Here is a 13,632-nt window from a genome sequence, read left to right as displayed (position 1 = left end):
TGTTTCAGGCCCTAATGGTTCCTTTTCCAAACCTACTATAGCTCTCAATCAATGATTTTAATCTTGCTTTTAAGTGAATGAGCCTCAGGCATTCCCCATACCAATTAAGTCAGAATTTCTGGAGATGCAATTCAGGTGAGCAGTAAACATTGCTTCATTTAAGTTTATCCAGGTGGTTCTAACATGCACTCAGGTTTGAAAATCAGTGATCCAAGGGCTCACAACCTTCAGGAACCTGTTGTTGAAGAATTATGCATATTACTTAACATAGGGACATTTGGAACTAGAGGAGGATATACATATATGCCTAATATGCAAATTGTCCCCTTGGGAGTTCAACCGAGAGACCAGGAGTTGTATTGCTCGTTATGATGTGCACTGACCACCAAGGGGTGGCATGGAATGAAGGGAGGCCCTGGTCAGCATCTGGAAGCCAGGGAAGGGAGGCCCTGGCTGGCAGCCAGAAGGCCCCGATTGGCCCTGATCACCTGCCAGGCCTAGGGACCCTACCCATGAACTAATTTCATGCACCAGACCTCTAGTAAACATATAAGAAGAAATGACAAATGGTCAATAATGCAGGTCATCGTTTATTTTAAGAATGGGCATTTCTAAATTTTGGAGATTTAATTTTTGTCATTTGATCATTTCCCAAATGGCTGTTACCTCTCAGCCATCAGTATTTTAATCATGAACATTAAGAATAAAATTAATCTATAAGATGAAAATGAACCTTAAAAATAAAATTACCTTGAAAAACCTAGTGCATCAGAATCAGATGTAACTGTGTTGGACATAATTGCCTAAATTCCTTCAGTTTCAGCTTTGTGCAACCATTTCTATTTATGTTCAGAAATAATTGAATAATTGATGAGAATCTGTTAAATATCATTTTTATAATATTTTTGATGTTCTTTCTTCCCTTCTTTCTTAATTTAAATTTTAATATTATATTTATATCTATCTATATATCTATATATCTATATATAGATATATAGATATATAGATATGAGTTTTATGAGGTAAACTTTATATACAGCACAACACATATCTGTTAAGTGTAAAATTTGATGAGTATTGACAAGTGTAACATTACCCAAATAAATCATTTGCATAATTTTAGAAAGAACTCTTATGCCTCCTTTCAGACAAGCCAATAACCAACCTTTGTTTTCATTTCTATTACCATATGTTAATTTGCCTTCTTGAATTTTATATAAATTAAATATGTGAAATATATATATATATATATATATATATATATCACATTTTCTCTATCAATTCATTCACTGATGGACTCTTACATTGTTTCTGTCTTGGCTTTTACAACTCAATAATAATAATAATAATAATAATATAATACAATCTGATTTAAAAATGGGCAAAGGACTTGAACAGACATTTCTCCAAAGAAGATATACAAATGGCCAACAGACACATGAAAAGATGCTCAATAACACTAATCATCAGGGAAATGCAAATCAAAACCACATTGAGGCATTGCCTCATACAAGTGAGAATGGCTATCATCAAGAAGACAAGAGATTATTAGTGTTGACAAACATGTGGAGAGAAAAGAACCTTTGTGCACTGTTGGTGAGAATATGAACTGGTGTGAACACTATGGAAACCAATGTGGAGGTTGCTCTAAAATTTAAAAATAGAACTACCATATGATCTATCAATTCCACTTCTGGGTATATATCCAAAGGAAATGAAAGCAGGATACTGAAAAGATATCTACACTCCATGTTTATTGCAGCACTATTCCTAGTAGTTCATTCTTTTTACAGGTAGCTAAAATAATGGCTGTCTTAATATCAGCAAAAGTAGATTTCAGTTCATAGAATTTTACCGGGATAATAGGATCTTTTCCAAGTGATAAAGGAACCAATTCATCAGGAGGACATAACAATCCTAAACATTTCTATATCTAATAATGAGCTTCTAAACAAAAGCAGCAAAAACTGACAGCACTGTAAGGAGGAATAGACAAATTAAGAACTGTAGCTGCAGATTTTAACACCAGCCTCTGAATAATTGATAGAGCCAGGAGACAGAAAATCAGTAGGAATACTAGTATAGAACACTTAAATAGCATTATCAACCAAATTGACATAATTGACATTCATAGAACACTCCACAAAACTGTGGCAACAAACACTTTACAAGTTCAGATGCAACATTTGTCAAGATAGATGATATTCTGTGTTATAAAACAAGTCTCAGTAAATTTAGAAGTTCAAGCCATATAAAGTGTGGTCTTTAAGCATCATTTGTTTATTCACCTATTGATGTGCAACTGAAAAAAATATTATTAAAATATAAGATAGAGAATATTTTAAGATCTTCATAAATAATAAAGTAGTTAATTTGAAATCACCAAGAAACAAGGATTATTATAGATATGTGCATTTCAATCAGTGACCTAGAATAACATATTATCAATAGGAAAAAACAGAGATTGTAAAAAAGTGCCCAATTTTCTCTCTCCCTTTTTTTTAAATTACTGATTTTCTTTCTAAAAGTGATTAGTTTTCATACATTCTAGGCTAAAGTTTTAGAATTTGAAGGTTACTTGCCTCACTGGAGTGAAAACAAAGTAGGTGGTTATCTAAATCAATTTTATTTTATTCATTTATATTTTTTTCTGAGTTTTAATAACAATACTTTAAAATATGTTCTATAATTTTTCTTATGTTTTAGACTATATGTGTTGCGCCCAGATTTCAAGATCCCCAAGAAACCACATCAGGGAGCCAGCCAATCCTATGCAAAAGCAGAAGAATCTGTATTTCAAGCTAGTTTGAGCTCCCCGTCCACCAGACTCACCGACACAATGGCAAGCCAAGTGGCTGAGAGACAGAACCCAGCGTAGAGATGGGTTTTATAGTGGGGGTTGGAGTAAGGGGAAGAGAAAGGACTGTGCTCTGCCAATTGGCCAGGAGCAAGTCGGTGTCTTGTTCCTGGGTGTGGCTAGCAGAGGCTTAGACTTCCGGGAAGAAGCTCCTTGCCAAGCACGTGGCCAAGGTAAGATGGAGCACTTACCCTGGGGCAAGATGGAGGGCCTAGCTCTTACCCTGGGGCAAGATGGTGGGCCTAGCCCTCGCCCTTTCATTATGTATTATATCATACTCTTAAATATATCATAATTAAGTATATTTTTAAAATATTCTAAGGATACTGCTTTATGGCCAAATCTACAGGATATGTGGAGAATACAACTGAAGATCTTGGGTTACTTAGCCAGTTCTATTCTAAGATACATTTTAAAAACATTATTAATATATAGTCTCTTGATATGTAATACTTAATATTAAAAAAAATCTAAGTAGAAGCTAATTGACTTGAATTTAGATCTTGGTTCTACCATTTTCTTGACATATAAAACAAGAAACATCATTTCATCTTTCTGCTTATCAGAATTTTAGTTATAAAAATTATGGGAATCACCAATAAGGTAGCTAGTATCTACTTAAGCTCCATTATTTATTTTATTCTATTCCATGATTTTCTAAGTGTAGAACATCTGTCTATCTATTGTAATTTGAATGTTCTGAGCCGCTTCTTGGCATGGGTAGGATATATTTTGTTATGTTGTTGTGATAACTTATTGTTAAAGTCCTCTGTCAGTTTCCAGGTGGCCACAAAGTTGGAAGCTGTTGTCACAGTGACAAGAGTGGTGCCAGCAGAGGCCTGATAAGTGATGGCACTTTAAGAGCTGTGCTCCTGAAAAACTCCCTTTTAAATGCCATCCACATACTCTGAAGATCTTTATATGAGACTATAGAATGCTGTGAGGCTGTGTGGAGACAGACCTAAAGGGTGAGAGGCCATTTCCACAATATAGCTTCTTTTAGCTTTCAGTTGCATGAGCTATATACTAGTAATGGCCTCAATGCATCCATAGAGGAAAAACAAAACACAACACACACACACATCACATTGAACAAAGTCACAAACACAATCATAATACGATAAAGTGTGGCACTACGTTTTGCAATAGTTTGTTTCATAGACTGGTGGGCAGAATCATGGATGTACAGGTCCTAATGCCTAAACCTGCATATAAATTGCCTTACCTGGGGTGGGGAGAGGGTAAATTAAGAACCATGAGAAGGAGAGATTATTTTGAATAATCCAGGTAGACCTAACATTTATCTCAAAGCTTCTTAAAGAGAAATAGGGAAGCAAGCAGTGTGAATCAGAGAAGGAGCTACGTTGATAGAACAGAGAGCCAAGCAATGCAACGGCTGGCTTTTCAGATGGAAAAGGGTCATGTGTCAAGGAATGTGCACAGCATTTGGACTATGAACTGAGTGCTTGCAGTTCCCTCCCACTTAATATTTGAAACTCTAATCCGCAAAGTGAAGGTATTTGGAGAGGGGGCCTTTGGGAGGTAATTAGGGTTAGATTAGGTCATGAGAGCGGGCCCTCATGGAGTTAATCCCTTATCAAAAGAGGATAAGAAACAAGATTCTCCATCTGTGCGTCTCTGTCTCTCTACTGCTCTCTCTTTCTCTTACACACACCAAGAAAAGGCCATGCGGGGATGTAACCAGGTAGAGGGCTCCCACCAAGAGCCCAAACAATACTGGCACCTAATCTCAGACTTCCAGCCTCCAGAACTGTGAGAAATAAATGCTTGTTGTTTGAGCCACCCACCTACAGTAACTTGCTATAGCAGCCTGAACTGACATACATTCTAGAAGCCTTCAAACTCACACAATCCATGGGCAGCTTAATTTTGGACCAATGAAGCCCGTATCAGAGTGTGACCTCTAGAACTGTAAAAAGATCAATATTTTGTTTTGTTTTTTAAAGTCATTTTATTATACTTGCTCACAGCAACAGTAGGGAAGTAATACAATGATACAGATAAGTGAAACAGGAACTGATAACGCATGTGGGCTGTTATTGTAACAAAACCCTACAAGCTCTGCCATCAGGAGATGGAGGCTTGAGTGTAGGTAAGGAGAAGATTGTGGGGATCCCTAGACTAGAGAAGGAATTGCTTACAGAAACTGGAGACAAACCATGCTTTGTACTGGCTTAGGAAAATTGTTGCCTCTGACAAATTAGGAAACAATAAAAGGTAAGAAATGAGTTCCTGAATCTGACTAAGTAGAGTTCCAGGCAGCAAATTTAAAGTGGTAATTGTCTTTTTTTTTTCTCCCTCAGGTAAGATAAAGTGTTGCAAGAGAGAGATGTGCTAACAAGACATATGCTCAATTTCAAGCAGAATTTAGAGAATTATTTTCCACCCAAGACTCGTTTTCTCATTACCATACGTTCCAGCTGTCAAAAGTTTCTCAAAGTAATAAATGGCATAAGGATATATATTAAATTAGGGTATTGCCAGTAAAACAGAGACAAGATCAAAATCGAATCAAGTTGTCTTTTGTTTAGGTGACAGACCTTTAAGGAAGTACCTTGTAGGCCCTCTTAATGAAAAGAATGGGCTTTTCAGACTCTTAGAGCCTGGCCGGCGTGGCTCAGTGGTGAGCATCGACCTATGAACCTGGAGGTCATGGCACATGCCCAGGTTTCTGGCTCGATCCCGTGTGGGGCATGGAGGAGGAGGCAGCCGATCAATGATTCTCTCTCATCATTAATGTTGCTATCCCTCTCTCCTCACTTTTTTTTTAAAAAAAGACTTGGAGGTATTATTAAATAGCACTGCATTTTGCCACCCAACAGAGAGAGGGAACTATCCTGAGATTGAGTGTGGATTTTGTCTAATATAGCTATTATAATTTGATACATTAAAAAACTCACAACACTGTTTTTTAAAGATTTGTAACAGCTTGAACTTAATAGGATTTCATTTCATTGAAAATAAATTTCTAGGCACTATATCTGGCCAGGAAGAGGGACAAGAAATGTACTCAGCTACAGTCATACACCATCTCCTACAGTAAAGGAAGACTATTTCAGAGAGCCACTGAGAGCAATAGATTTAGTCATCTCTCCCAGGGAATAGAATGAGATCCTACTCAAGGAAAATTCTAGACCCTGGAGGCAGATGGGCCTAGTAACTTTTATTTGTCTGAATTTTATAATTTCTACAAAAATGTAACTGTCTAATGCCCCTATCCTTCCTTCCTTCCTTCCTCCCTTCCTTCCTTCCTTCCTTCCTTCCTTCCTTCCTTCCTTCCTTCCTTCCTTCCTTCCTTCCTTTCCTTTCTTCCCTCCTTCCTTCCCTTCCTTTCTTCCTTCTTTCATTTTTTTTTTTGAATAGCAGTCTCTATTGCTATTGTCCTGCCCCTATCTCTCAATTGTCTGTAACAGTTTCTTGGGGCAGTTAAAACATCTTTTAAATGCCCATGCATTTGCACTGAGGAGCTACACCCAAGGTGTAACACCAGAGGAGAGGTATTGGCTCCTGAAATTTATTTTGTTGAATAAATTCTGAAATTTAAGGTTGATCCTGGTAACACAAGATTTTGGAAGTCTTGGTGTCCCCTTGGGGTGGGTGGATTTTGCATGTGAAAAGGGATGTGAAACATTAGGAAAGGGAAGAAGGGGGTGCTGTACTAAAACATTGGTTGTGCTCAATAAATCATCCTTTTCCTTCCAGGCCCTCTGCAGGCACATTGGCTATGTGTTTATTCACATGACTGTATTTGATCACTTGGACATTGCAAGTGAGATGTAAACAGAACCTTGTTAAAAATTGCACATTGGGGCTTCCATTCGTAAGGTCCCTCTTCAGCCAGTAGCCACCTGAATGAGCTTACCTAACCATATGAAGGAAAATAATTGTCAATAGTAAAAAAATACATATTGTTGATATTTTAAGCTACTACATGTTGGTTTAATTTGTTTTCCAGTAAAAGCTGAGAAAGAAGAAAAGGAAATAAAAAAACGGAAAACAATGCTTTCAACTTTTTTGAGACCTCGAATTTAGCTTACTAATAAGTAATTCAATGGATTATGAAATCATCGGACTTTACTTATTGTCTGTCTCTTAAGTGTGGCTCAATGGTTGAGCATCGACCTATGAACTAAGAGGTCCCGGGTTCGATTCTCGGTCAGGGCACATACCTGGGTTGTGGGTTCGATCCCCATTGTATATTTACTTTATGAAATTTGGAAGGCCTGTATTGAAAGTTGCCCCCCTTGAGAAAATTTGGCATTCTCTATTTTTATTATTTGTTTTTGTTTTTTTTTTCATTTTACGAATAAGTTAAACTTTACACTGGCGAAAAAGAAGTGACACCAACTAGTAAAAAGCAGGTGAGGAATGATTAGCTTCCCTTCATTTATAACTCATTAAGTTCTACAAGATGATATTCTATATAATAAGGAGAAATAAAATCTCATCATGTACTAGATGCTAATCTAAAGTTGCCACTCACCATGTGTGTTCAACCCATTGGATCTCAAACTTCTGTGTGCCCTAGAGTTACCAAAAAGGCTTGTTAAAACACACACTCCTGAGCCCCTTCCCAGATTCTTTTGATTTAGTAGGTCTGTGCTGTAGTCCAGAAATGTACATTTTTAACAAGTTCCCCGGAAGTGTCTGAACGGCCGCTCTGGGACCACATTTTGAGAACTGCTGCTCTTACCAACTGTTTACTCATTAAACTCTCACTTGAGCACAGTGTAGAAGCCAAAGGATGGTGACTGGAGGCGAGGCAGGATGCCAGAAAGCGTTCTCTTCTTTTGAATATATAGAGATATGTTCGGAAATGTTTAAAAGTATTTATCAAGTCATAAGCTCACTCATCACAAAGATGTTATTCAAAATAAACATAAAATGCAACACTTTATTAAAGTAAAATTATATTTACTATTAATATACAAATGGTGAAGTGACAATTTTGATATACTTACTGTAAGCCATACTTTCAATGTCTCTCATAAATACAAAACTTCAACATTTGCATTATAATTTTTACAGTTTAGACATATATATACAGCATTTCAGAGGAACATATTATATTGAAACAATAAGAAAACTTTGTGGTAGCTAACTAACGTAAGAATATAGAATTTGAATGGAATATATAAGTTAAAGAAAATAACACTATGTTTTAATGCATACTGAACACAGCATAGAATTCACATACCATAAAAAAAAAAGTTGTTTGAAACTTTTATTTCTAAGAAGTTCACGTATTCCTAACAGAGTTTAGAGGCAAATGCAAAACCATGAACATTCCTTTAAGAATTGAAACAAATATGTTTGTTCTCAACATTACCATTTATTTTATATAATGCATGTTGTTTGCTAAAAAAAAATCCTATTTGCAAAATGGAATCATAGGTTCTAATGTTAACTTTCTCCTTTGGATTTCACTTCGTTTTCTCCTTTGCATCAGGAGCGTTGGCTTTCATTGTTAACTAAGCAATGTTCCTAGTCCCTGCTCACGCTCTTCTCATGCTAAGTCCTGACCTCTTCATAAGGTAGGAGTTCAGTCTGCACTCTCTGGGGTTCTTAGTTCCTCTATTTTTCTATGCCTGGTTGTGATTTAAAATGCTCCAACAGTCAGTGTTTTGCTAATTCTTTTATAAGGGAAGCTAAAAGCAGATGCCAAAAGATATTTTCATTTCAGAAAAAAAAAAAAAATTGGAAATATTAAATGTATATGGGAAGATTTTATGTTAATACTTATAAAACTTATAAACATCGTGTGTCCTAAATCCTAAAAATTATTTTTAAAAATTAAAAAGAAGGTACAAACTAATGTTTTTAAGCCATTGATAAAATTGTATAGTGAATAACGAACTATTTTTCTAAGAATATTAAATGTTATCAAATAAATATTAACTATTATATAGAATATAAAAGTATGGGGGGAATAATTAATTAATTAATATTCCTGTATAATGCTGTAAAATAGCTTCACTTACATGGGTAAATGAAATTTTTAAAGAAAGAAGAGAAGGGACCTGGAAGGAAATTATATTTGTTCAGCAACTATTATATAGAGGCCCTTTTATAACTTTCTCATTTACACATATATTTATTTCATCTCAGAATATTATTAAGCCCAAGGGTTGAATACTTTCTTGAAATATTTTTTTAGGATTTAAGTATTTCGTTTCTGTGACCTTCCACAGTTTAATTTTAGCATATGCTAATACATCCATATGCAATTTCAATGTGAGAGAAATTGTAATAATGCTTCAAAGGGTTAATAGAATGCAAATCTTTTATCTCTAAAGATAAATAATGCAAACAATCTCATTAAAAAAAATCTTCCCCTACTCATAAGTTTGTTGAATAAGCACTCTGGATATGCTTATAAAAAATATCTTTATAAGGAATTGAAATTGAGCGTTTAGATTATTCTCCATGAAAAAGAACATTGCAATTTTAATAAATAATTGCAATATGTTATTCTAATATTTTTAAAATTAAGAATGGAGATTATTCTTTTTACCACTTCAGTTTAGATATTTTCACCAGTGATTATCTTATCAACAATAAAGAATGATTTGTGCTCCCAAATCAATATATAACAGGAATAATGTTGAACCAAGTGACACCATAATAATGTGCCCTATTTTAAAAAGTCATCTGTTGCTTTGTTTTACAACTGGTAATACTCAATTTCAACAATATCTAGAATATATTATCGTTTAGAACAATGCAGGACAAAGGAAGTATATTTTTTGTGCATTGAAAGAACTTTTTGTCGTAAGTGGAAATAGTACAGTATAATTTGTTATATTTAGATTTTGTATTTAGGGTAAAGCAGCTTGAACTGCACTTATTCACTGAATGTAATTAAAATGGTATCATTCAATTGTCACCGATAGGAGCAAAATATGTCAATAAAAATTGCAGTTGTGTTTTTTCTTTTAAAAAGCAGACTGTCATGCTAATCTAAAGGCACAAATACATATTAATTATTTAAAATAAGAAGCATAAAATAAAGGAATGATTATAAAATTATAATTAATTATTGGCACTCAAATAAATAATTGATTAATAAAATCCTTCTATTTATATAAATGTTTAATTCAAAGACTAAGATTCATGTAAACTTTCCTGGATGAAATAGTCTTTGAAAATGCTTCTATAAGTATTAGTATTAAAAATAAAGGAAAACTTGAACAGCATTACATTAATGTTAGACATCAGTATCAATAGAATGGTAATCTGTTGATGCATAAAAATAACAAATAAATCTTTAGAAATTACAATTCTTAATTAACTTTCTCTGCAAATTATTGTAAAATACATTAACACATTACTTTGTTCCAGTTTTAAAAACAATATATGTGCTAAAATGCTGACATTATTGTTTCCTCTTATGTTGTTGAATATAGATTGTCATTGCCTAATTGCACATAACCTGTCTAGAAATACCAATATCTTTTTAGTTATATCTTTGCTTCTTTATTTAAAGTACCACAGGTCCTGATTATTTAACATAATCAGTCAACTCTTTTGACTTTTGATACTAACACTTAAGAGTAGTCTCCGATAGTAAAAATAACATTTTTTCAGTTACATGGATATGTTTGTTTAGTCTAGAATAAGAATGAAAAAGAGGAAACATGATTTCAACTCTGTTCATACTTTACAATTTACTAAAATCCATCTCTTAGATGGAAACTTTTACAAATAGAGTAATTTGGAGCATTACATAAAAATGTTAAAAAAAAAAAAAAAGTTTATCACAGTATCGCCTTGCTCCTGCAGGGCATACATTTCAAGGACAAGAGATAAGGACCACTCAGACCATTGAAACAGTGCACTTGAAACAAAGTCTACGGTTAGTTCCCAATGACCTCTTAAACTCCGAACCTTACTCCACATTAGTGGCAAGAAACTCAACAGCAAGTATATATAAAAGTAACATGTAGGTAAGTTGCTTTCCAAGGAAAGTCCAAAGAAAAGAGAGAAACCGAACTTTCAAACAGAAAAAAAAAAAAGCCCACAACAATATTTGTTCTTTATTATGATTTCTCTGGTCTTGAAGTATAGCACGGATATAACAGTAGTAAACATGCTAAGATGCTTTCTAAGTTTTCTTAATTCTTTCACCATCATTAGCTTAAAATCGGGTAGCCCTATCCAGGAAGAATTAGCATTTGTGGCTATTGCTTCCTTGACATTTTACTAAGCCCATTTACCTTGCACAAGTATGTTGACTGGTTTTAGCACATCGATACAAAAGGGTGAACAAACAGTAAAATAAAGCAAAAGGATGATAAACGGAAGCATAATTTAAACGGCAACAAATCCAGCAAAAAGACCAGTTGGATAATTCCTACTAAAATTCTTAGATAGGCACGGAAGTCTTTTCTTTTACTTCAGAATATGCCAGAAAGGACAGCAAGGAGAGATTCCTGCATCGTAACCTGTACATTAGGGCGGTGACACTGGCGATTTAGTACCTGAACGTGCAAATCCTGTCTTGCTGATTACCAACATTTTGGAAAATTGGTTGCTGTCTATCCCTGGCTGATAGTTTTCAGCACTTTGTATATAAAAGTGTCCATAAGTGGCATTAACTTTACATTTAATATCCATCAGTTTATTTCAATAGAGGCACCCTAAAGCAGGTCACTCTGCAGTGTTAGAACTTTCCTCCAATGTCTTATCAATAGTAAAGGATGGCATGTGTCCCCCAACCAGTCAATATGTGAACCATAATCCCCCTGGAATACTAAAGATTATGCATATGATGGAGCCCAAAGAAAACTTTGGCTCTATAGGGTAAGAAATAATCTAAAACCTGCTCCCAATGGTATGTATATTTATAATCTATAATAATAAAAGCATAATATGCTAATTGGACCAGACATCCTTCTGGACGACCTTCCAGATGAAACCGGGGCTGAGAGGGAAGCCCGGGTCCCTGGTGCCAGAGGGAAGCTGGATTTGGTAGCGGGGGGAAGGAAGGCCTACTCTTGCACGAATTTCGTGCATCGGGCCTCTAGTTATAAATACTTTTTTTCCTCTTACCTTACATATAACTGAAATTTATGTTTCAGTCTTTTACCTCTGGGAGCTTGCATAGCTTGGAAGTTGATAAGTATTTTATTCAGATATAGGCCTGACTGAGAAATATTAGAAAGTTTGTGTTGTATAGTTTAGGGATTTCTTCAACCAAAGTTGTTTATCAAAATCTTAAAATGACTTCTAGCTACAACATCCAGAATAAAAAGATGGTAGTAATTCAATTGTTTAGCATTGACACTTTCATGGCATGTTTAAATGTTTAACTTCTCCTAATTCAACCAAACTAAGGATTTTAACTCCCATTAGCCAATTACATTTATGATTGACCTATAACCCTTAAAAATGAATTTTTAAACAAAGATTATCTAAAACAATGGGGGGAAATGTATCTGTAGATATGGTTTAAAGTATTGAAATGCTAAAGACCTGTTTTCTGTTAAATTTATTTAAAAGTAAAAGATAATCACATCTTTATAAATATATCAAGACAACATTGATATTATTCCCATTTCAATTTACTTTATTACTTGAAGCTGAGGGCAGAAGTCAATATTATTTTCACTTGCAATACATTTGTGTGTGTGTGTGTGTGTGTATGTGTGTGTATGTGTAATCCACTGTGAGTGAATATGGCATATAGAAAGAGATTTACGGAATCTTTCTACTCTAATTTTACATACAACTAATATTCATTCAAGTGGGTAACAATTTTGATCTGGCACATCAGTCTATACCTGTAACTTAAAAACAGTTTTCCAAAGTCTATCTCCATTTCTAATATCTGCTAAAGATAGCTGGCTTATTCAAGACCGGGTTCCCTGGAATTCTCCTAAAAAGTGTTACCTTTATCAAGTGTTTTCATCTTCAACTGAAATCCACTTTAATAATCTATTTGCCCAATATAGGATTGAAAACATGCAGGGTTCTCTTTTACAACTAGCTCACAAAGTTTTTTGTTTGTTTTGTTTAAACTCCTATTTTTTGGAGAGGTTGTGGTATGAGATATAGTTCTGAAGAAGTACTAGTAGAGCACGTTAGCCATCTAATAAATTGCATTTCTTCAATCATAGAGTCAAATTGATACCCAAGAGTTGGTGCCAGTCAGGTCTCTATATAGAATTTCTTAACAAAATAAACAACAACAACAACAACAACAACAACAACAACAAAGGAAATGGACCATGGGCAGGAGTATTTGATCATATGTATATGTGTACAAGCTATTCCAAGCTAGAAGTTTCCCAAGAAATTAAGGTCAATGGAATAGTTTTGGTCATAGGGTCACTGCAATCCAAATGCTCTTTGTAGCATTGTTCCCGCCTCTGCAAGCTCGGTGTTATGCTTTGCTGTCGTCTTCTTTTGATTGGATGTCATTAGAAACCTTAATTTCTATAGTTTCAGGATTGAGGACTTCTTTCCCATTCTCTTCTTTTAAAGGCAGTTTTCTGGAAGAAAATGTAGAAAAAATAAACTTCATGTGTTGAGGCACTTTAAGTAGGATGCCTTAACATTTAAGTTGCTGTTTTGTAGAAGGAAATATGTTACATTTACTAGAATAAAATAATGAGATCTTATTAAAGTATTATTAAATTGAAAAAATATAATCTAAAAGAGAATGAAGCAATATTGTTCACAGTAAGAATGTGGTGTGATGAACAATGATAAAGGAAATAATATATTTGTAAATTTATATGCACCAAATCATT

The 13,632-nt window shown here is 34.5% G+C and overlaps 1 protein-coding gene across 1 annotated transcript in view; it reads right to left on the bottom strand.

Moving 5' to 3' along the window:
* Positions 1-7,770: 7,770 nt before the first annotated feature.
* Positions 7,771-13,632, bottom strand: part of NCAM2 (neural cell adhesion molecule 2) — a 413,570-nt gene continuing 407,708 nt past the window's right edge. The window contains exon 18 of the mRNA XM_070406989.1: positions 7,771-13,371. Coding sequence (XP_070263090.1) covers positions 13,263-13,371 — 109 coding nt within the window. The 3' untranslated portion in view covers positions 7,771-13,262. The remainder of the gene's footprint in view (positions 13,372-13,632) is intronic.

Source organism: Myotis yumanensis, unplaced genomic scaffold (assembly GCF_028538775.1).
Source record: "Myotis yumanensis isolate MYYU_CA2020_CCGP unplaced genomic scaffold, mMyoYum1.0.hap1 SCAF_2, whole genome shotgun sequence".
NCBI classification, from domain to species: Eukaryota; Metazoa; Chordata; class Mammalia; order Chiroptera; family Vespertilionidae; genus Myotis; species Myotis yumanensis.
Note: the sequence above shows the minus strand (reverse complement) of the source record. Positions and strands in the feature narration are given on the sequence as shown.